The sequence below is a fragment of the Cimex lectularius genome, unplaced genomic scaffold (assembly GCF_000648675.2).
Source record: "Cimex lectularius strain Harlan isolate CLEC.00 unplaced genomic scaffold, Clec_2.1 scaffold91, whole genome shotgun sequence".
In the NCBI taxonomy this organism is placed as follows: domain Eukaryota; kingdom Metazoa; phylum Arthropoda; class Insecta; order Hemiptera; family Cimicidae; genus Cimex; species Cimex lectularius.
In genome coordinates, this window is record NW_019394227.1 from 110,533 (window position 1) to 132,201 (window position 21,669).

At 34.3% G+C, this 21,669-nt stretch overlaps 1 protein-coding gene across 1 annotated transcript in view; it reads left to right on the forward strand.

The window, feature by feature from the left end:
- The window catches only part of LOC106674205 (proteoglycan Cow), a 196,849-nt gene that overhangs the window by 89,070 nt on the left and 86,110 nt on the right, over positions 1 to 21,669 (forward strand). Inside the window, exon 2 of the mRNA XM_014406806.2 lies at positions 15,391 to 15,460. Within this exon, the coding sequence (XP_014262292.1) occupies positions 15,391 to 15,460 (70 nt within the window). The remainder of the gene's footprint in view (positions 1 to 15,390; positions 15,461 to 21,669) is intronic.

The window sequence follows — 21,669 nt, forward strand, 5'->3', positions numbered from 1 at the left end:
AATCAGCGGCAGAAATCTACTCAAGCCAACTAAGCCAGAAACAACCTGCTCTCATGGTCACAGGGGTGAAATTTTTAACCGAGAGGTATAATGAAACTAGGTTGGAAAGTCATAGCACACATTCCGTACTTTCCAGACCTGGCCCCATCTACATGTGCAATCGGTATACCCAATAGTTCGGTTGGAAAATGAGCAACAGTAGAACATTAACAGAATTATTTTCAATTTCGTGTTTATGTTAATATTTTGGAATGAATGTCATTTATTAGCGTGAAAGTAAGGGAGGAGTAGTCGCCCCGAGGAATATCGAGTGAATTTAATGTGTGACGTCTGTAAAGTAAATTATTAGCGAGAATGGAGTGGGTTCAACCCCGCTCCAAGGAATATCAAGTACTTTGGGGTAGTGAATGTGATCAGACATCTACGGTGATATATGTATTGTTCGCTTAGTGTTAGTAGTTGACACCCTAAGGTACAAATGAAAGGCTAGCATTTTAGGATATCGACTTAGTTTTCATATAAAAGCAGAGAGTCAATAACAGATCAGTACACTCACATTGCTAAAAAAATACACTTAAAAGACCAGAAAAAGGTATTTATTTCACGGTCATCGGAACCTCGTTATACTACGATGATTCAATGTAAGCAAAATACTTTGAACTGCAGGTCGTTTTGTTATTATTTTTGCCCTGACTAAAATCGACCGAGTGCAAGCTGAAAGGTCTAGGTAGAGTGTACAAACTGGTAGAGTTTGAATCGGAATAAACGTTTTAGCTTTGTAATAAAAATATTCCTTTTGTCAAAAGAGCTTTTTCTTAAAATATTCACTACGAAATTTAGAGATCAGTCTGTTATACAACCTCACAAATTAAAATGAACACAATGTCTTTTAAAATTCCATATCCCTAACCATACCTAAAACTTTAATTACAATTAACACAAGACAAAAATATCTTTAGTAGTTTAAGCACTGTGGTCGGTGGCAGAAAAGACCCAGAAATGGTTAATAATTTATCGAGTAACTATCATCAACATCATACTACTATTAACATCACTCAATTAAAAATAATTTTGATTCCTAAATTTATTTAAAAAACTGCATAAGAGATTTTTGTGATTTCATTGTAGAAAAATTAATCAATTTTTATCTTAAACTGGTCAAACTGCGGTAGCAAAATCAATTTCCTATATTTTTATGATTAACTTGGACCAGCAAATTTTAAGCCATCAAGCCTAGACCACGAAAAATCCATTAATTATTATGTTATGATAACCTACATGTAAAAAACGGTAACAGTTTGACCGTATTAATTCTTACTACCTAGGAATATGCTGAAAATACCATTTGGGCCATATTTGAACTTCAGTCAACCCTTCTACTGAAATATTTAAATGCTTTTAGAATATTCAATTTTTCCTCTTATATTTTATTCATATTAAAAGCGATAAAATATATATTTAAGTCCTTTTTTCAAAGGAGGTTTTTATATTTATCAAGACATTTTCTTATCAGCCGAATTTTTCCAACTCGACTTGTTTATACATGGGGGAAAATATGTTTTCGAATGTGATAGATAAAAACGTTCCAAGCAGTCCGAGGTAAAAAGTTCCAAGCCGACGGCTTTAGAGGAAGGGGAGGATTAGAGGACGCTTCTTGCAACGGTGGGACCATTACTTCAATTAAATTGATTCGACCCGGGAGCTAGAACGGATTTTGAACCCTTTTAATTATTCCAATTTAAGCTTTGGAATCAAGAATGTGCCACCGCCGCTGTTAAATGACTGGCTAGATTGATTGTCATGGAAATGCTTTTTGACGGAAATTGATATGACGGTCCGACGGTAACTGTCTGACTTAAAAGGTTATCCATCTACCGAAGGCGATTTTGGCAAAATGGTTTGATTGTATTAAAAAGAGAATTAAACTGATTAACTTTAAAAGCTGGCTATGTTTTGACACTGAGAATTTTATACATGAAATTTACATAATACATATCTTTTATTTTGTACATATATAATTTTAAAGGGGCAAATTGTTTCTAATCGATGTCTTGCAAAAGGAATCAAACTAGAAAATCTGCTATGTATGACTGAGCTTATGGGATTGTTTGAGTATATGAGTGTTTATGTGACTCACAAGGGTGGTGGGTCACGGATTTGGACCAAACTTTTTCTGCCGATTCTACACTCCAAAATATCGACCGCTTCTTGTGAATAGTCCCTTCGTTTTAGCACTTCTCGAAATACTTCAATAAAAGATATCAAAAATTAATAACGTTTTTTAAATGGAAATAATAGTCCGATTTTAATGTTTGATACAGTTATAAAATGAACTTGAAATTTCTTTAAAACGAATTACCACCCATGAAAACCGGTCCACTACCTTTTGGAAAAAATATTAGAACTTGCGCTAGGAATATCAGTCAGTTTGGTGGAAATCGGTGTAAATTATTTATTTTTACCGATTGTTTCGTTACAAAAGTCGTTAAAATGGTACGTTTCTCCTTTTTCAAATGGTCTGTTTGACGTTTAAATCATTTTAGGCGTTTTTGAATTATAGCGAACGTTTTTACTCTTTCTTCTCTCTCATCTGCCCTCTGTCTGTTTGTCTCTTTGAAACCACAAACGGTTTTTATCCAGTTTCAGCGAGAACGTGATCGAAACTTATGAAGTGACTGGCCCTTTTTCCCAGAACGCTTCTCGAATTTTCCTTCTAGGACCAGATGAGGTCAAACATTTACATATCCAGTGGGCTTTGATGGTTGTTGCTATAAAATACAACGACCCTTCAGACTGTACCTGTTGACACTTTATTTCAAGCAATAGAAGTTGTTTTTGCAATTTAGTTTTGCCGAATCTTTGATGAATGATCGATGATTCGTGCATTCCTTAGATGATTTGGTGTTTAAAAAAGTTTAACTTGTTTATAGAAAGAACGTTTTAGACAAATAACCTCATCTTTTAGGTTGTTTTGAAGTTTTTAAGATCTTATTCTCTGTATTTGGTGTTAAGTTAAATCATATTACCTCATTTTGATTTTTTAGTATTGCCGATAAATCTCCAATTTCTCTCTCTCTCTCTCTCTCTCTCTCTCTCTCTCTCTCTNCTCCCTCTCTCTCTCTATATATATATATATATATATATCTCCCTCCCCCTCTCCCTCTCACCCTCTCTTTATCTCCCTTAACTTCTTTCTATTTTTATTTTCTTTTTTTTTATCTATCTCTATACTATCTATTATTCCTATATTTCTTCCTCCTTTATTCTACTATACTCAAAGACAAAAGTGAATATTTTTTATTACCTCTTCGACAATCCTCCATTGATTTCAACAATAATTGGTCTGTTTTAAAGGATCAGAGGTGAATAAAACACAAATAAAAGCTTGTGTTTACATTTCGATTTTGTAATTAAAATTTAAAAAAGTCAATATCTTCTTTGTCGGTTTTTCTGTAAAACTTCTTTTTAAAGTTCTGGTGGTTTGATTTTTTTTTAAGTTGTAGCATTTTTAAGTTTTACAATTTTTTGAGTGATGGTTTTGAAGCGATGCAGATTCGGCTAGAATCGAAACATTGCTGGAAGATGGAAAAAGTCAAGCTTATGTGGCTACGGAGCTTAACGTTCGCAGAACACTGTCCGAAGTGTCTTCCATTTCTACCGAGATACTGAAGGTTCTCATGAAGCCATGGATCAGGTCGCCATTGTCACATCACGTTATATTAAGGTCACTTTATGCACTGTAGCGATGAAGACTTTCTGAAGCTGGATTATCAGACTTCTACCTTAGCATACATTTGAGAATTACAAAATTGTATAATAAATTGAATTTAAGTAAACAGGGAGCAAATGAGAAACATTTGCCAAGGATGGTAACTCTAGTTCTGTTAAATCATAGATTCTAGGAAAAATCCATTTGGCTGGAATTTTTCGTACTTTGTATACTATTTCTAGTGTTTACAAAAACAATGAATAATAATGAAATCATTTTGTTTCACCAAACCACCCGGGGCGAGAGGAATGTTAAATGCCCTATGTGAACTGTTTCGCCCTGAAGCGGAATAAAAATATAGATCACACCTGAAGGACACCTTAGGGATTAGGTGTTATTTAGGTTGGCCTAAATAACCAAACACAATTCCCCTGGGTCGACATCATTTTCTTTGGCTGAATTTACGCCTCGAGCCCTTGTTAACGATGTTCTTTACTTTTTAAATTTTAATTCCACTTACGAGACTTACGATCCGGCTGGCCGTTTAGTCAAACTCTAACTTCTTTTATATGGTGCTTTAAGTGACTTAAAACAGGGAATTTTGAGCTGAGAAGTTGCGAGGGTAAATTAATTATACAAGTTCAAATACATATATTCTCTCCTGTATTAATTTTAGGCGAAAAGTTGGAGCAACTTACCACCTTTAGGTACTTACGCTTTTGGTATTAGGTTTATTAAAAGATCCGGTTAAATTGTTGCGATTTTGTAAGACGGAAGTGAAGAAACTTAACCCTCTTTGAAATTTATTCTCTGAACTTTTTATTTGGCCTAGTTTTATTCATTTAGTTTATTGGTTTAATCCCTGAAAGCATTGAAAGCCTTTCAAAGGATTTGATGAAATTTATTTTTATCATATTATTCTTCAATACCATTTTTCGATATTCGATCGGATAATATTGAAAAAAAATCTAATAAAAACAATTATGAATAACGAATCAAAGATCAATTCCAATAATGAATATTAGACTCAGTGTGGGGTATTAAGGAGCAAAGAGGTGTCGAAACCATCGTCTAAGGATGTTGTTTATCACCTGGGTTTTTAACATGTAGAGTGAATTAACTATTTCTGTACATTACTACATACAACTATACATTACTACATCCAAATTGACCCACTTTCAATAGTTTTCTGTTGCGGATGGTCTGGTAGTTAAAATGATGGATGATACATGGAAGCGATGATTAGACGCTAACCCATGCCTCAAAAGCAGCAGACAGTGAATTCTTAATAGGGGTCAAGGGGTTGAGGGAATCAAGCCATTCAAGAAGTTGGAAATATACAGTAGTAAATATAGTCTAACGAGCCAATCAAAGAAGGAAAAGAAGCTAAAAACTGTTTTTCTAAAATTTTACTTCTGCAAATGCCTCCGATTTTTCCCAAAATTACAAAAATAGTGATTAGAAAATTAGAATTGCGAGACCTCCTAGTAGGCCTCTGGCCTCTCCCTGATAGATCAGGGGGAGTAATCCACCTTAGTGCCTGAGCGACTCCGAGGTTGGGCTCTATTCGGGCGCCATCGACTTCTTTGGTCATTTCGGTGCCCTTACGTTCCCGAAAACTAGTCATTCTCACACTCACTCATACAATAAATACATAGATACTCCTATATACAAACCCAATCACACATGCATATCCTCTGTCTAGAATCCGGGTCGGAGGGTCTCGATATTCCGCCCCGACCCGGCTTAGCGGAGCAGCGGTGGAGCCTTGAAATAATATGCTGCACCGCCGCCCAGCATACTCCTATTGTAACATATACTAAATCTAAACTTTAACCTATGAAATAAATACCCCACTATATACAACTCATAATCCCAATATCTCTTAGAAACCTAAAAAGGTTTTCCTAAACTCGCTGCCATGCTCCAGCATTCTCCTATAATCCGGCGGTATTCCATTTCGGTCCCTATACGCGGCCAAGCTGCGACACCCCTCCAACACGTGCGACACCGTGGGTCTGTCAACTTGGCATGCTGGGCACCTAGGTCGACTCGCGCCAACCAACAGGTACCCATGAGTCGCACGTGTGTGGCCGATCTGCAGGCGGGTCAGACAACGCTTTGTCAAGGGGTTGAGGGAATGAAGCCCTTCAAGAAGTTGGAAATATACACGATAACGAGCCAATCAAAGAAGGAAAAGAAGCTAAAAAACTGTTTTTCTAAAATTTTACTTCTCCAAATGCCTCCGATTTTTCCCAAAATTACAAAAATAGTGATAAATTTAGGAACGACTACACTAATCCCCAGGAATTTTGTAGAGCCTTATAATCCGTATTAAATCGGAACAGGAGATATAAAATAAAAGTTTTGGGTGTTTTTGTTGATTCCAACCTTATTTTATAAAACGTAAAAACTAGTCGTGTCATAAAGGAGGGCTTAACTTTTAAATACTCGTTGTGTGTCGAGGTGAATACACACAATACATTTTTCATACTATCGTTACAATAAGTGAAAATTTAAGGAATAAATCCTTATGACTCCATATAGAAGGGGGAGAAAAGATTAATTAAAATTAATTGGGATGTGCTGGGATTCGAACCCGAAACAGCGAGCGTGGCCAATTCGAGGACGCCCTAAGCCAATCCCTCACTGATTATAGATTTCATCCTCATTTTTCAGTCTAATAATAACATAAAAACCAAAAGTATTTGTTATATGCTGAAAGAAGGTAAACACAGTTTTCCACCGGTTGTGGACAATGGTTAGAAACTATATCAGTTTTCAATTTTTATGTGGAAAATATCGGCGAAAAATGCCCCTAGTATAAATTGTCTATTTTTTCCTTGCTATACTTTTTTTTTTTACTACTGCCTAGTTTACTGGAAGTCTCTTTTATTTTTTTTATTTATGTGACTTTTTATATATCTAATTTAATTTTATCACGAACTAAATAATATTTTATTATCCTCCGTACAAAAACGAATCGACTGATATATAATAATATTGAAATAAATATACAACAAAATTTGTTGTATATTCTTAAAAAAATATTTAATTTTTTTCTCGTCTCCTAGACAAAAACTATCTAGTGTCACATCACATAGCATATAATGGCCTCCCAGTAGAAAAGTTTTATTATCACTTCGTACGTTAAAATTTTAAGGTTGTGTTCCTTAACCCAATTTTTCAGACGTTCGTCAATTGGTCTAATGTTCTTTCTTCAGTATATCCTTTCAATTGATAAAGCTCATTATTTATTCTCCAGTTTCAGTGGGCTTGTTACGAAATTCTCATTTGCAAGGAAAAGAAGTAATCAACGTTAAGTTCAGCTTGGCACTATAATTTCGGGAAAATCTAATTTTCAAGAGAAAAATCTTCAAAGCGTATGGACCACCGAATAAATTGATTCAGACAGAATTCATTTTTATTACTGACTTTATTTATTTGAGATTTTTTTGTCCTCCCTCAATTTTACTAATGCTCAATAAAGCATTTTTATACTTAATATATTAATTTAGCCCTTTTTATAGACAAAAATGAAACTACTTTTTACGGAAAGGACAAGAACATAATTTTCATTTCAAATTTAAATTTACGTTGCACTGGAATTACAAAACCTTTTACAAAATAATTGTTAATTAAGTTTCTCTCTGAAAACATTGGAACATAGACTGAGGCAGGAAACGTAATAAATGTAATGAGATATTTTTCAAATATTAGTTACTTCGAATTTTAAATATTTTCCTTTTCGACTGTAGAACAACACTTCATTGAATTCATAATGGTTCCGATCCTTTATAAAATTTATTGTAATATTGGCAAACAAAGCATTTAACAAAAGTACAATAACTTAATTTAAATTTATAGAAGTATGGAGAACCGTATGTATTGTCTGAAATAAGTTCATGATTAAATAGAGTCATGTTCTATGACTAATTCTTTACATACAAAATAAAAATTTAGTACGGAAAAACGTGATTGAGGAAATCAAGACCCACTTGACGGTATGGGTAGTTATTTTGATATGGTTAATTAAAGTTCTTAAAGTAGAAATTCTTGATATAATAATATTTAGGTAACAGGATAAGAGCAATTGTTGCACAAGTCGACAAAAATTAATAATATCCGAAAGAACGTAACTCAATATTTCGGAAGCCAGAATGTAATTAAAAATTAGTATAACAATCATAGTAAAAGCGATCGAAGTAATGATTATATCGAGATAGAACAAAGAGAATAGGTAGCTAGAGAAAGAAGTAGTTAAATAGATCCATAGAGAAAGGATAGATAGAAGATATATAGGTAGCTAAATAGATAAAACAATAAAGAGACATATAGATAGACAGAGCAAGGGATAGATGATAAATAAATAGATAAATAGACAGATAGAAAAAGCGAAAAATAAGCAAGATACATAGAGCAACCGTTACATACACAGAGAAATATATAGCTTGATAGAAAAAGAGAGAGAGAGAGAGAGAGAGAGAGAGAGAGAGAGAGAGAGAGAAATGAGGTAGAAAAATAGATAAAGATGGTGAATAGAAAAAGAGATAGACAGAGAAATAGATAGGTAGTGGTGGTGCGTGCGTGCGAGCGAGTGCGCGTGTGTGTGCGCGCTCGTGAGTGTAGAGAGAGGGGAGAGAGAAAGCAGGCAGATAGACACAAATAGACACAACTCAACAAATACAAACTACGAATTTAAATGGACAACATGTTCTGGGCAACGATCTTTTGCAAAAAGAATTTACATAGGTTTAGGGTAAAAGAATAACGAAAAACATATAAAATTGGTTTCAGTAAGAAGTGTATAATATAAATATAAGCTCTTGATGACTAAGAAAGGGCCAATCATAATTCAGTGCTTCATCGTCAAGGTTACAAGAAAATTACTCAATTCGTGGACAGGAAGTCATTAATGTTTACAGAAATAATCTTTGAGGTTTTAGGAGATTGAAGGTAGACTATCATTCCAGGGCGTGTTACATGCTAATAGCAAGGGGGATTAAGGTCCGATCAATATATCTCAGCAGGCCGGAGTGCAAAAACATAACATGTTTATTGATCATTAATTCACTCAAAATAATTTAGTACAAAATGAATTGTTAATATATTAATTATTCGTTTTTGTAATGTTTATTTCGATTATGCAAATCTAAGTGAGATTATTTAAAGAGAAATTTAAAAAATTCTTGCTTCTTAACTCTTAATTCTTCTTCTTACTTTTAAAATGAGAATGTTTTTTCTTAAGAATCATTAAACGTAATACGTACGTATAACTCACAATGTCCAGAAGGCAGATAAAATGTGATTCTAAAAAATACAATATCCCAGAAGCCGGAAATATATTGCTTGATAGCCACAGGCAGAAGAAAATCAAAAAATCGTCCCTCTTCATCTCAATAAATTTCTCTTATCCACCATAAACCACATCTCGGAGACACCATGTTATCGCGTCTTACTTGAACAAAACCGCTCGTGGATTTTAAAGTTTGTGATCTTTTCCAAAAGAAACAATACGATAAATTCACCAGTTTCGTGGTCCGCTTGACCAGTTAATATCTTACAATTAATTAAGGTTTTCAGTTGAGATAAAAAAGTCAATGGCACGAACGGGATTCGAACCCACGATTTTCGGCTTGATACGCCGCTCTCTACCACTTGAGCTATCGTGACTTCGAATATCATAGGTTCGAATCCCGCTCGTCACAATGACATTTTTATCTCAACTGAAAACCTTAATTAATTGTAATACGAGAAATTTAAATTTTAAACAGATTTTATCTTTTAGATTTCTGGCATTCGTGTTGCCTCTGTTGGAAAAACATGCGCTCGCGTGAGTAGAATTTTGACCAGACGTTTTCCCGTGCCAAGATAATTTGATTTGTGCCTGACATACGTGTTTTTTCGTCAAGTTTTCCGACTTTTTCACTAGCTTTTCTCGCATCGAAAGCCGCTTTATTCAGATAATACACTACTATTTCAAAAAATCAAAATCCTTGTACTACTCTACCTTTACTACTACTACTCTAATTATGCGCTTAAAAAGCTGCAATTACAATTGTCTTATAACTTGTGGCATCATAAATTATTGTCTTGAATTTATCATGATAGTTGTTAGACTTCATTTATGCTAAAATAAGTTACTTTATTATCATAAAAAGAAATCACCGTTAAATCTACAACTCAGATTTGATCGGAACTTGTTTTGTTTAAAGCGTTAGGTTTATCGACAACTTTTTTTACCCTTGAATAATCTGGATGTCGCTATGCCTGGTTGAAGAAACAATCACAATGAAGTTGAAACAATGAAAAAAAAGTTTAAGGCAGGGCACAACAATCCCAACATTGCCAGGACTCTGACGACTGTTAGAACTAATAGATAGAAAGAAGAAGAGGTACAAAGATAGATAAATAGGTAGATAGAGAGATAGGGAGAGAGAGTGAGAGAGATGGAGGTGGAAAAGATACAGTCATACATAAAAAATAATAAGATATATATAAATAGAGAAAGAGATAGTCAGATAGATAGTTAAACAGAGAAAGAGATACACAGATAAATAGATAGTTATACAGGAAAGGAGATAGATATATAGATAAATAAGGAGATAGATAGATAACGACTTTAAGAACTGAGTCTGAGTCGGTCTTCAAGGTAATTTGAAAACTATCCCTTAAAAACTTAATCATGTCACTGTGTAGACATATTTAATATTGTTTTTCATGGATGATGACCTTAAAATAGGTCGAAAGCTTGCCAGTAACAATTTAATTTGTTTCTTCATCCAGACTATATCGACATTCATATTAGTTGCAACACTTTTACGTAATTTGTGGGCGTTTATTTTCCTTGTATTCTCATTGATTTACTATAAAGATGGATTGATTATATTTAATACAGCTCTTAGTGTGGCTTCATTGCCAAAATATTTAATAAATTATTATTCTACTTAAAAGCAAAATGGATGCTTATTCGGTTACAAATTATAACTGAGGGCAGAATATTGTTGATTTAATTCTGCCGGTTCTACCCTCTCAACCGTATCTATATGCATTACTTACAAATAATGGCTTTAATGGCTCATGCGTTTATTAATGACTTAAGTGATTTGTTTTGGGGGGGAAATTACTCCTGTATATAAACACATGATGAATTTAATTAGCAAAGTTTAATGTTATATTGGAACTAGCTTTGATATACTATGGGTTCAGAAATTCAAGAAATTATACGAAAATTATTTATATTGACTTCGGTATGTTATAATGAAAGTTAAACATCATCGGTGCGACAAAAAGGAGAAGTTGGAAATTTATTTCCCTAGAGTTTTCAATGGCCCATTGTCCACGTTCCCTAAATACGTACTTCGCTTGATTTCGCCAAAATCTGTGGAAGTCCCTGAAAGGAAAGTTAAGTTCTGAAGTGGATTATTATGAAACAGAGGAAATCATAACTTTAAGGAATTGATCCGATTGTTTTATACTCAACGACATGGCATTTTCTGAATTTAATTACTTTTAATGAAAGAAAAACGAACTCGATTTAAACTCCGCTTGATAAATTATTTGCAATATGGCCTTCAACGTAAATAAAGTTTTATACAAGTTTTGTTTGTTTCTGTTTAATTTCCCTAATAAAATCAAGTCAAGATATTATCCTGGGAAGGATATTTCTTTTTAAAAATAGGTGCAATAAAATATTAAAGAACGAAACGAATATTAATGCTTTTAATTAATAGCCAAAATGTATTTATTTAATGTTAATAAAACAAATTGAAACAGTCTTTTTAATCCGAAATGTAAACTTGCTGGATAATTGCACATTTTATTTTATTTTTTTAATTTTTAATTTAGCCCTCCTTTCTTTGCTTTATTTTTCTTGTCTTTCTTCAGAAGTCACCACTCACCCCAGAGTACTCGATATTCTCCCGGTTAGGGTTATACAACCCCTTCTTTTCGCGCTAATAAATTACATTCATTCCTATAAATAACATAAACACAACAGTCTATAGGAACATGGAAGTCATTAAGCGAGTTTTTTAAATATTTGGTACCAAAACTGTTTTTCTGAAGCTCCTTGCGCCAGTTATTTATAATTATACACCGTTAAACGTAATACTATATACAGATGTGTCTATTGTCTAATGACATTCGTTTATTATCTATCTAATAACTTTACTTTAATTTCTCAGTATAACATTTTACCTACTTTCAGTTTAGTAAACAAGTGAAACATCTATTCTCGAACATTCTACTAAAAATTTGCCTACTGAATAAGCAACTTATTCAACCCTAAGTCAAGGGACTGGATCTGGAATCAGACAATATAAATTTATTTTTAAAACATTATTGTGTATTAAATGTCTTATAATTATCGAATATCCGACAAAGGGGATAAACCGATTTTTTTCGCTCGGCCAAATTATTAAACAAACGCGCCGTATAAAGTGTAGAATTTGTTGAAATCGATCCAGTTACCCACTGGGAGGCCGGCTTATATCACCCCTTCACCCCGAAATATTATCGCCTTAAATCACTGAAAGAAAAAGCTTCTCCAGCTCAACAAAAGTAAAACAAAAACAATTATTCTATAAATTGCGATTAGGTTAATTATTTGTTTCTGTTTTAGCGTACAGCATTAAATTTCAAATTATTTTGAAAATTGTGTCGATTAATCATGTCCTACATAGTATCAACCTCGGCAGAAACGTCAGAATTGATTTTACTGTACCATTATTAAATTGGCACGAATTTGTAATTCTATTTATTGTTGTTTTAGAGAAATTTTATTAAATTACAACATAGTCATCATTTTCTTAATATTTGGTTATACATGTTATGATTTCAAAAGATTTGTCTTACTTCTATTTTACAATGAGTTTTTCTTTGAATAGAATAGAAATTATTATTCTATACAAATAAAACACTAAGTTGAAATAAGTATTAAAATAAATAAGTAAAAGCTTGTATTTGTTATCAGGAGCCCTGGTCCAAAATATAATAAATTATGAAAAGAAAAAATACACTTGTACGTAGACAAAAAAAAAGTTTAATTACATTGTTATATACTTACTAAATTCACTAATTTCGTGGTCCGCTTGAGCAATTAATATATTACAATTAATTAAGGTTTTTAGTTGAGATAAAAAAGTCAGTGTCACGAGCGGGATTCGAACTCACTATCTTCGGCTAGATACGCCGCTGTTCTGCCACTTGAGCTATCGTGACCTCGATTATTAGAGATTAAATTACATGTTATCTCAACTAAAATTAATTGAAAGGTATTAATTGGTCAAGCGGACCACGAAAACTAGTGAATTTAATAAGTTTAAATGACGTATACCATCACTAAACCTCGCTGTGGCCATTTCATTTGTCGCCGAGAATCAAATAGATTACACGACATTTGAAAAATGGCAAAAAGGAGGGAAAATTCAAAAGGTGGGGTTGAGATGGGAAGTTAGTGTCCGAGTGGATCGAAGTCACGATAGCTCAAGTGGTAGAGCTGCGGCGTATCTAGCCGAAGATCGTGGGTTCGAATCCCTCTCGTGACACTGACTTTTTTATCTCAACTAAAAACCTTTATTAATTGATTGTTATGTACTGTTGGAGAGTTTTATTTATTACGGCTTTTATAAAGGATGTAAAGTTATTATAACTGTTGTAATTAAAAATTAAGTGAAAAATTATAATATGCAAATAATGTATGGAAATTTTTGGTGATTAGTAAAGTATTATGGGATGGAAGGACTTTATTGTATTTAAAGAGGTGAATACAAGATTTTTTTAGGAATATTTAAAAGTTGAGCACTTTCGTATCATCATTGAGCTGCTTTGTACGATATTTTAGAAGTTTTTTAAAATATAATTTTGAATAAAGTACTATTAGCGATCCATACATGTTTAGCGGTCATAATTGACCTATTTAATTATTTCAATTAATTTCACTTTTCAACTAAAGTCTTGGTTGAGATGAAAAAGTTAGTGTGACGCGCGGGATTCGAACCCACGACCTTCGGCTAAATACGCCGCTGCTCTAATCGATTCAGTCGAAGGACGAATTCACTTTAGCTCAAGTGGTTAGAGCAGCGGCGTATTGAGCCGAAGACCGTGGGATCGTGACACTAACTTCTTTCATCTCAATCAAGACTTTAGAAAAAATTACAATTAATTGAAATTATTTGCAATCTTTAATGTCTGGTGTTTAGTGACCGTTAACCAATGATTATTTGGTCGTGAGATACGGTAGGTTTTAGAAAAATATTTTCTTTATCGTGTGAACGTTTCGATCTGTATTGAGATCATCTTCAGAGCCTGGGATTTATAAAGTTGTTTCAATTTTACAAAACATGTAGGATATGAAACATGCATTGACATGATGCAAAAACAAAATTAGAAATTAAATGTACGCTACTAGGTTTGTAAAAATGTAACGTGAGTTCTTTAGGGATGGTTGGGATAGTTTTTATGAGTTCTTGAGCTTTTAATTTAAATGTAACTAGATATATTTTTGGCCCACATTCACCCTAAAAAATTCATTCTTTAATGGTAATATGTACTCAAAGACATGATTTTAAGAAAGTTCTAAAAAGAGAGCTCGTGAGATATGCGCAGTATAGGATTCCAGGACGAGCTTATGTAAAAAATAATCCTGAGTTGATACAAACCGTGTTAATAAGTTCGAACGGGCAGAACACAAACAGTAGCGATGTTCTGAAAGCATCTTGTTCATCCTCGAACAAGAACCAGTAAACTTGAAAGCAAATTAGAAGTTTCCCAACCTATTGTAAACAAGATATGAGGAAAAGGCAGTGAACCATACTTCTCGAATTATCCTAAGCTCTACAAGCCCTTTGAAGAACAGAGATATTTGTCAGACAGATATTTCGAACCCCATCATCATGGATCAATGCCAAAAATCTTAATATTTGGTTATGATTCATCATAATCTTTGTTGTGCAATTTTTGTCATCTTTTGGATCACAATAAAACCAATAATTGTGATGATAAAACAGGATTCTATATTATGGGTGGCATCGGTGGTTTCAAGAGAAATTTGAACCCGGACGGTACGCTCCATGATACATAATGGCTTTTTGGCTAGGTGCAACTAAGAAAAAGCAGACTTGTTTTCCATCCCTCCTGCGTTTTCACTTTCACACATCTTTCTGACTAAACAACCCATTCCTTTCACGCTAATAAATTACATGCATTTCAATAAGCAAATCCTATACAAACATAGAAGTCTGATCACATTCACTCCCCAGTGTATTCGGATATTCCTCAGGGCGGGGTTGAACCTACTCGATTCCCGCTTAAAACTTACTTTTACTCACCATATCGCGTTATGCCTTTTACGATTTAACTTGTAATACTTTTAGAAATTCTTCAGAATGGTTATGCTTTTATTATCAATTGCTGGTGAGGGTTTTACTTATAGTATTTTCTTCTTGCCACGTGGACCTGTTCTCATAACCCCTGGGAAACATTTATACAAGAATTTTCCATTTTTAACCGAAAACTTTTGTAGACGAAGCAAACTTTTTTTCAGACCCAATCAAAAAATCCGCTGATTGGGGTAAATATATCTGACCTACAAATAATGAAATTAAACAAAATTCACACTTAAGATTAGTTTCTTAGCTATGAATCTGTGAAAGGTGCTTAACTAAAGATTTTTTTTCCAGGACGACGTGAGAAACGTTGCCAATTCCGGCAAATCGTTTGAAAAGAAGAGATGGATTCATGACCCTGCAAGTAAGTATTTTTATGTAATAATTTTTTTAAAAATATTAATTTAAAACTTTTATGTTTTGCTTTCTCATTTTCTTATTGATGGCCAATAATTTATATATTATTTCAATGGGAAAGCAATAGGAAGCCGGTATTGATGATTAAATTTCACAAGTAGAAAGGGTGTTTTAATACGTTTGCCCAGATCATTTAAATAGGCTGTTTTAAGCGGTCTGAGCAGTTCAAACAGCCTCCAGCCGCATTTTCCTAATGCGGTTTTTTTAATTAAATATTCTTAAATGCAAAAAGAAGTAGATTAGAATAACGAGCAGGTTTTTCTGTGTGCGACCCAAATGAAATTCGAGGGGGGGAATCTCTTCGATCCCCTAGTTCAGATTAGTCGCGAAAAATTACGAGGACGAAGATTCCAGTTTTCCAGCGAGATTGCCGTCACTGACGGACGGTCGATATAAATAAGGGAGATAAAAACGAAAAACAATGGAAGAGAAATGGTTTTTAGACCACTTTATCTGGTAACAATAAAAATAAATAAAATCAGAACAATAAAAGATTGGACAGTTTATATAAACTTAAATATATATTTATTAAAGATAATGAGTTATTATAATTACTGTTTGGAATAGTGTCAGAGTTAATAAAGTGATACACTAATTTTCCTTTTTCCTTTATAAATTTCAAATTAATGCGTGTTAAATCAACGATCATGTAAAAATTCACTATTGTTTTTTTTAAGTAAAAAGTTTCGTTAGCATTGAGGCCGTGAATAATTAAAACGTTGACATGGTACGTGATAGCTATATATATTGTACGATATAGTTTGGAATTGGGACTGAAAAGTCGTTTATGAGTGGTGAATTCCTTAAATATTCCTCTGTACCCCTAGCCTCCAGATTCCTATGCGTCTAATGGGCCAAGTTAGAAAATGCGGATTCCTTCCCTATTGTTTCACCGAAGGAAAATTCTTTATAAACGACTTTTCGGAACGGCTATAACGTAGAAATAAAAATGAGTTAGTCTTATTATTTATTAAGCTCCTTGTTGACTTTACTGCAAAATGTACACCGTGAAATTTTATCAATTATTCGACCACAACTTAATGCCGTAAAAAGAAATCAAAACTAATAAATGATTATTATAGGCACGTCTAATTTTGATCGTGAATCAATTAATCTTTTTGTGTGGGGATTCCAAGTCAACTGTTTATCCATGAAAATTCCAAGTTAACCCACAAGGTAGTCAGCGAGATTTCATTTATACGCACGTGGGGACAGCTACTTTTATGCAGGGTAAAATTTATCTGTTTTTTCCTTAGGTTTATTTTCATTCTGAAATTTGTAAACCATGGTATTAATTCATTCAGGCGATGTAAGTGTGGAGTGTTTATGGAAGAATCCGAATTATATGCCAGAACGTTGAATGATCAGCGAATGTGTTTTCAAATGTTAACAGGAGTCTCAATTAATTATTCTTTTTATGTAATGTCTAGGTTCTAATTTACGTATTTAATTATTTCAATTAATTTCACTTTTTATCTAAAGCTTGGTTAAGATGAAAAAAGTTAATGTCACGAGCGGGATTCGAACCCACGACCTTCGGCTAAATACGCCGCTGCTGTAGCCACTTAGTCGAAAGACGAATTCACAATAGCACAAGTGGTTAGAGCAGCGGCGTGTTGAGCCGAAGGTCGTGGGTTTGAATCGCGATCGTAACAATAACTTTTTTCATCTCAACCAAGGCTTTAGATAAAAAGTATATATAATTTTAGAATTTTCAATTATGAGCAATATCCTTCGGAAAACAAGTTTTTCTCGAATTTTGAAGGATTCATAGGACATTAATAGGCCGATAGGAATTCGGAACATCAGAAGGTTTATAATTTTAATTATTGTTCTAAGTTCAGCGTTATACAGATTAATCTTTATGTAAGGTATTGGTTGAAATGAAAAAGCTAGTGTCTCGAGCGGGATTCTAACCCACGACCTTCGGCTCAATACGCCGCTGCTCTAGTCACTTGAGTCGAAAGACGAATTCACAATCGCACAAGTGGTTAGAACAGCGGCGTATTGAGCCGAAGGTCGTGGGTTCGAATCGCGATCGTAACACTAACTTTTTGCACTCTAACCTGAAGTCACAATACTTCAAATGGTTATTGATTAGTGGTACTAGCTTTTTCATTTCAACCAATACCTTACATAAAGATTAATTAATTGAAAGTTGTACAGATTTTTCAATTAATTAAGGTTTTTAGTTGAGATAAAAAAGTCAGTGTTGTCACGCCGCTGCTCTACCAGCCAGCTCTAGCCGAAGAACATGGGTTCGAATCCCTCTCCTGACACTGACCTTTTTATCTCAACTAAAAACCTTAATTAATTGAAAGATATTAATTGGTCAAGCGGACCACGAAAACCAGTGAAGTTGTGCAGATTTATAAACTAAAGTAAACCTCTGTGGGGCAAATGATGTAAAATTTGAGTTGTAATTAAATCACCTCCAGCAGCTTTTCGAGGAAGTAGTTTGAATAAATTCTTTAGCATGAGGAGAGAGTTGCAAAGGGATATTCAAGTCGAGTTCAATGTAATACCAGTAATTCTGGTCAAGTACATATTATGATGCGGAGTGAATATTTTTGAAAGATGCTCTGAAAAATTCAAACAAAAAAACGAGAAGATATATAACAAAAATTTATTTGCTTTTTCTAGTATTGTGTTTTTTAAAAATCAGTTCTAACCTAAATCTATATAATTTATTAGTTAAATATTTCTAATACATAAACATAACATAACTGTAATTGCAATAATAATAGTTATATAATAACATGTAATATGTATATGGAGCATGTTAAAAATTAACGAATTAAAACAAGTTGAGGGATTTTGTTCCCTTTGCCGTATTTATTTCTTGATTTGTTCTTCGTTTTTAAGTTTGTGTTTTTATCCATTTTCCGTTTGTAATATCTTCCCGTGGGTCTTTTTCCCCTGAAGTCTCATTTTTTCCGGCGATATTTTCTTTAATTCTTAAGGGAATGCGAAACTAATTTTCCAAAGACGAGCGAATCGCTGACGCACACCGGCTCGAAATCAGCGTGAAATTGCACTCGCGGATGGCGGGAACACGATCTCGAGAAAAAAGTTTTCCTCTTTTTTTTACGAAAATTAAATTAACAAAAAGAACACTTGTTTAGGGGAAATCCGAAATAATACACTCAGTTCAATTTTTAAAAAAGTATAAATATACGTGGTGTATTTGCAACTAGAGGACAACACTCAAGGTGTTGCAACTAGTCCAAAAATGTAGTTAAATGCCTCCAACCACGTATTTCTATCTCAACCCGTTCCAGACATATGCCGTTTTAAAGGTTTTTCACGGTTTTTTGTAATAAAAGCCCAATTTTCTCAACTTTTACACATATTTTCAATGTTTGACCAGATTTTTGAAATCAGCGTTAAATTTTTTAAGGAAAATGCACTTTCAATGAATTCCATTTCTAATAACAGTTCAAAAACAATATAAATTGCAGTAAAGTTGAACATTATATTGTTTTTTTTAATTATAAAAGTTGCTGGAACTGGCATCCTTCTTGTAAAAAACACTCTGTCGACATCTGGTCAGCACCGCTGATTTAGCCCTTTGAATCTCTTCACTGTTGGCTCACATCTCTTCACATGATTCTAGAATCCTTGCAATCAGGTGTTTTCAGTCCTCAATGCGACTTCCGACTTAAGCCTACCCCACATACGAAAATCCAATGCCGTCAAAGCTGGGCTTGGGGCCGGCCAACGCAATGGTCCATATCTCCATATGTATATATATATATAATGCAGGGTGAGCGACCAAGACCCGAGGGGTTAAATGCCTGGGTAGACTCTTACCCCATCCCTAAAAGGTCCGGGACTTGGTCGGCTCACGTGTCCTGCATAAATCTCTTGGCCTGTTCACAGACCCCCAAGATTTTGGACTACTTAATCTCGGGGAGTGATTTGGGGATCCTCCTCTCCTTCAAAAGTCTCGAATCTAGACCTAGCGTACCTATCGCACTCTGCGAGGTAGTGCCGTTTCTTCTTTTATTTCACACAAACTGCAAAAGGGGTCTGGTAGAATACACATTACGGAGAGGTGTCTTCTCAGTGGGCAATGGCCCGTAGAGAACAGCCATTTCGATTCTTCTGGTTTGGTCTCCTTAACAAACTCCTTCGATTGCCTGTGTCCGGGGGACAGATTCCATTCCCTAAGGAATTGTTTCATACCCCAGTTTTTGATACTCTCTTTCGCTGTGCTTATAGAGTGAGGTAATAATACCGGTTGTGGCCCGACTTTGCTCTGCCGCACCGACCGCTTGGGCGCTGTAGGGAGCCGAAAACGGCTTAGGAGCAGTGTCCCGGGCGGACCCGTGGTGGTGGAGCAAATTTTCTTATTTATTTAATTAATTTATTTTATTTTATTTCTTCATTTATTTATTTGTTTATTTTTTTTTATTCATTATTATATATATGATTTTTTTTTCTTTCCTTTGCTCTGCCGCACCGACCGCTTGGGCGCTGTAGGGAGACGAAAATAGGAACAGTGTCCCGGGCGGACCCGTGGCGGTGGGACAAATTTACCTATTTATTTTATTAATTTATTTTATTTTATTTATTCATTTATTTATTTGTTTAGTTATTTATTTTTTTTCATTTCTTTCATTTGCTCTGCCGCACCGACCGCTTGGGCGCTGTAGGGAGCCGAAAACGGCTTAGAAGCAGTGTCCCGGGCGGACCCGTGGCGGTGGGACAAATTTACTTATTTATTTTATTAATTTATTTTATTTTATTTATTCATTTATTTATTTGTTTAGTTATTTATTCATTATTATATATGATTTTTTTTTTCCACATCTGCTCGTTCTTTCTGACCCCCAAGTTCAGCCGCTTCCGTCTATAATAAAAAAGCTAGACAAAGCGCCAAAAACTGTAAATAGCCGGCAACGGCTTAGGAACAGTTAACAAGAAGGCCAAGACGGTTGTGGCCCGACAAACGCAGTATTTGAGCCTTCTTTGGCCAGGCCATCCGCCTCTTCATTGTCATGGGGTCCTTTATGTGCTGGTATCCAAATAAGGGTTACCCTATTCTCATACCTGGAAGTGATCCTATTGATAAGATCAACAGTGTCCTCCACCAGTCTAGATGTTGACAAATCTTTTTGTAATGACCTAAGACTGGCCTGACTGTCGGAAAAAATTCTAATATCTTTTCTCTTGATTTTATTTTCCATAAGTTCTACAACACACATTAATGGCCCAGATTTCTGCCTGAAATCTCGTACCAAACTTCCCGGATAATTTTGTTTGAGCCAGTTCGTTATATCTCGTCCATTATGCGCTGGACACTAGTCGGGGAATGCTGTGTAAGTATATCATTCTGAAGAAAGTCATAAAAAGCGTTTGAATTTAACCCACCAGGTAAGAAAACGGGCTGTGTCATATGCTAAACACCTAACCATTCGTTCACACTGAACCGATGCTGGATGTGGAATTCCCTCACGTCATGTCGATGTTCATGATGCCAGAGGGGAAATTCGCCTGAGTTGTCCACATAGAAAATGCATTAGACTAAGATGTAACGTTGATTCCAAAAATGTGTCAAACATAAAAAAAGAGTGTAAAAGTCGAGAAAATTGGGTTTTTATTATTACAAAAAACGTCGTTTCCTCGAGAAAAAAAAATTAAAACGGCATATGTCTCAAACTGGATGAGGTAGAAATGAGTAGTTGGCGGCATTTAACAATATTTTTGGTCTAGTTTCATCGCCTTGAGTATTGGCATCTACTTACAATACACCCTATATAATGGAAACTGTGAAAAGTTAAATAGTATATATAAAGAGTTGCAACTAAAAAAGGCCAAATTTCAGCAGGCATGTAGATTATGATTTTATTTTTCCTAAGTGTGAATACCATCCCATTAAATGATAGCATATTATCCAATTCCAAGCATATTAGTATACATGACAGAGAAACCCACTCATAATTCGGAATTTCGTATAAATGATGATTATATTACAACTATTGGGTTGTCCGGAAAATAATGCAGGATTTTAAGTTTTCATTAAAAAAAATCTATATAAAATATTCTGTTTACGTTTACAGGATTACTCATTTGTATGAATGTCAACACTTATTAATCCTCTTCCAAATGATATTGTTTGTTTACCTCTGTAGCATTCCGCTACTTGGAAAT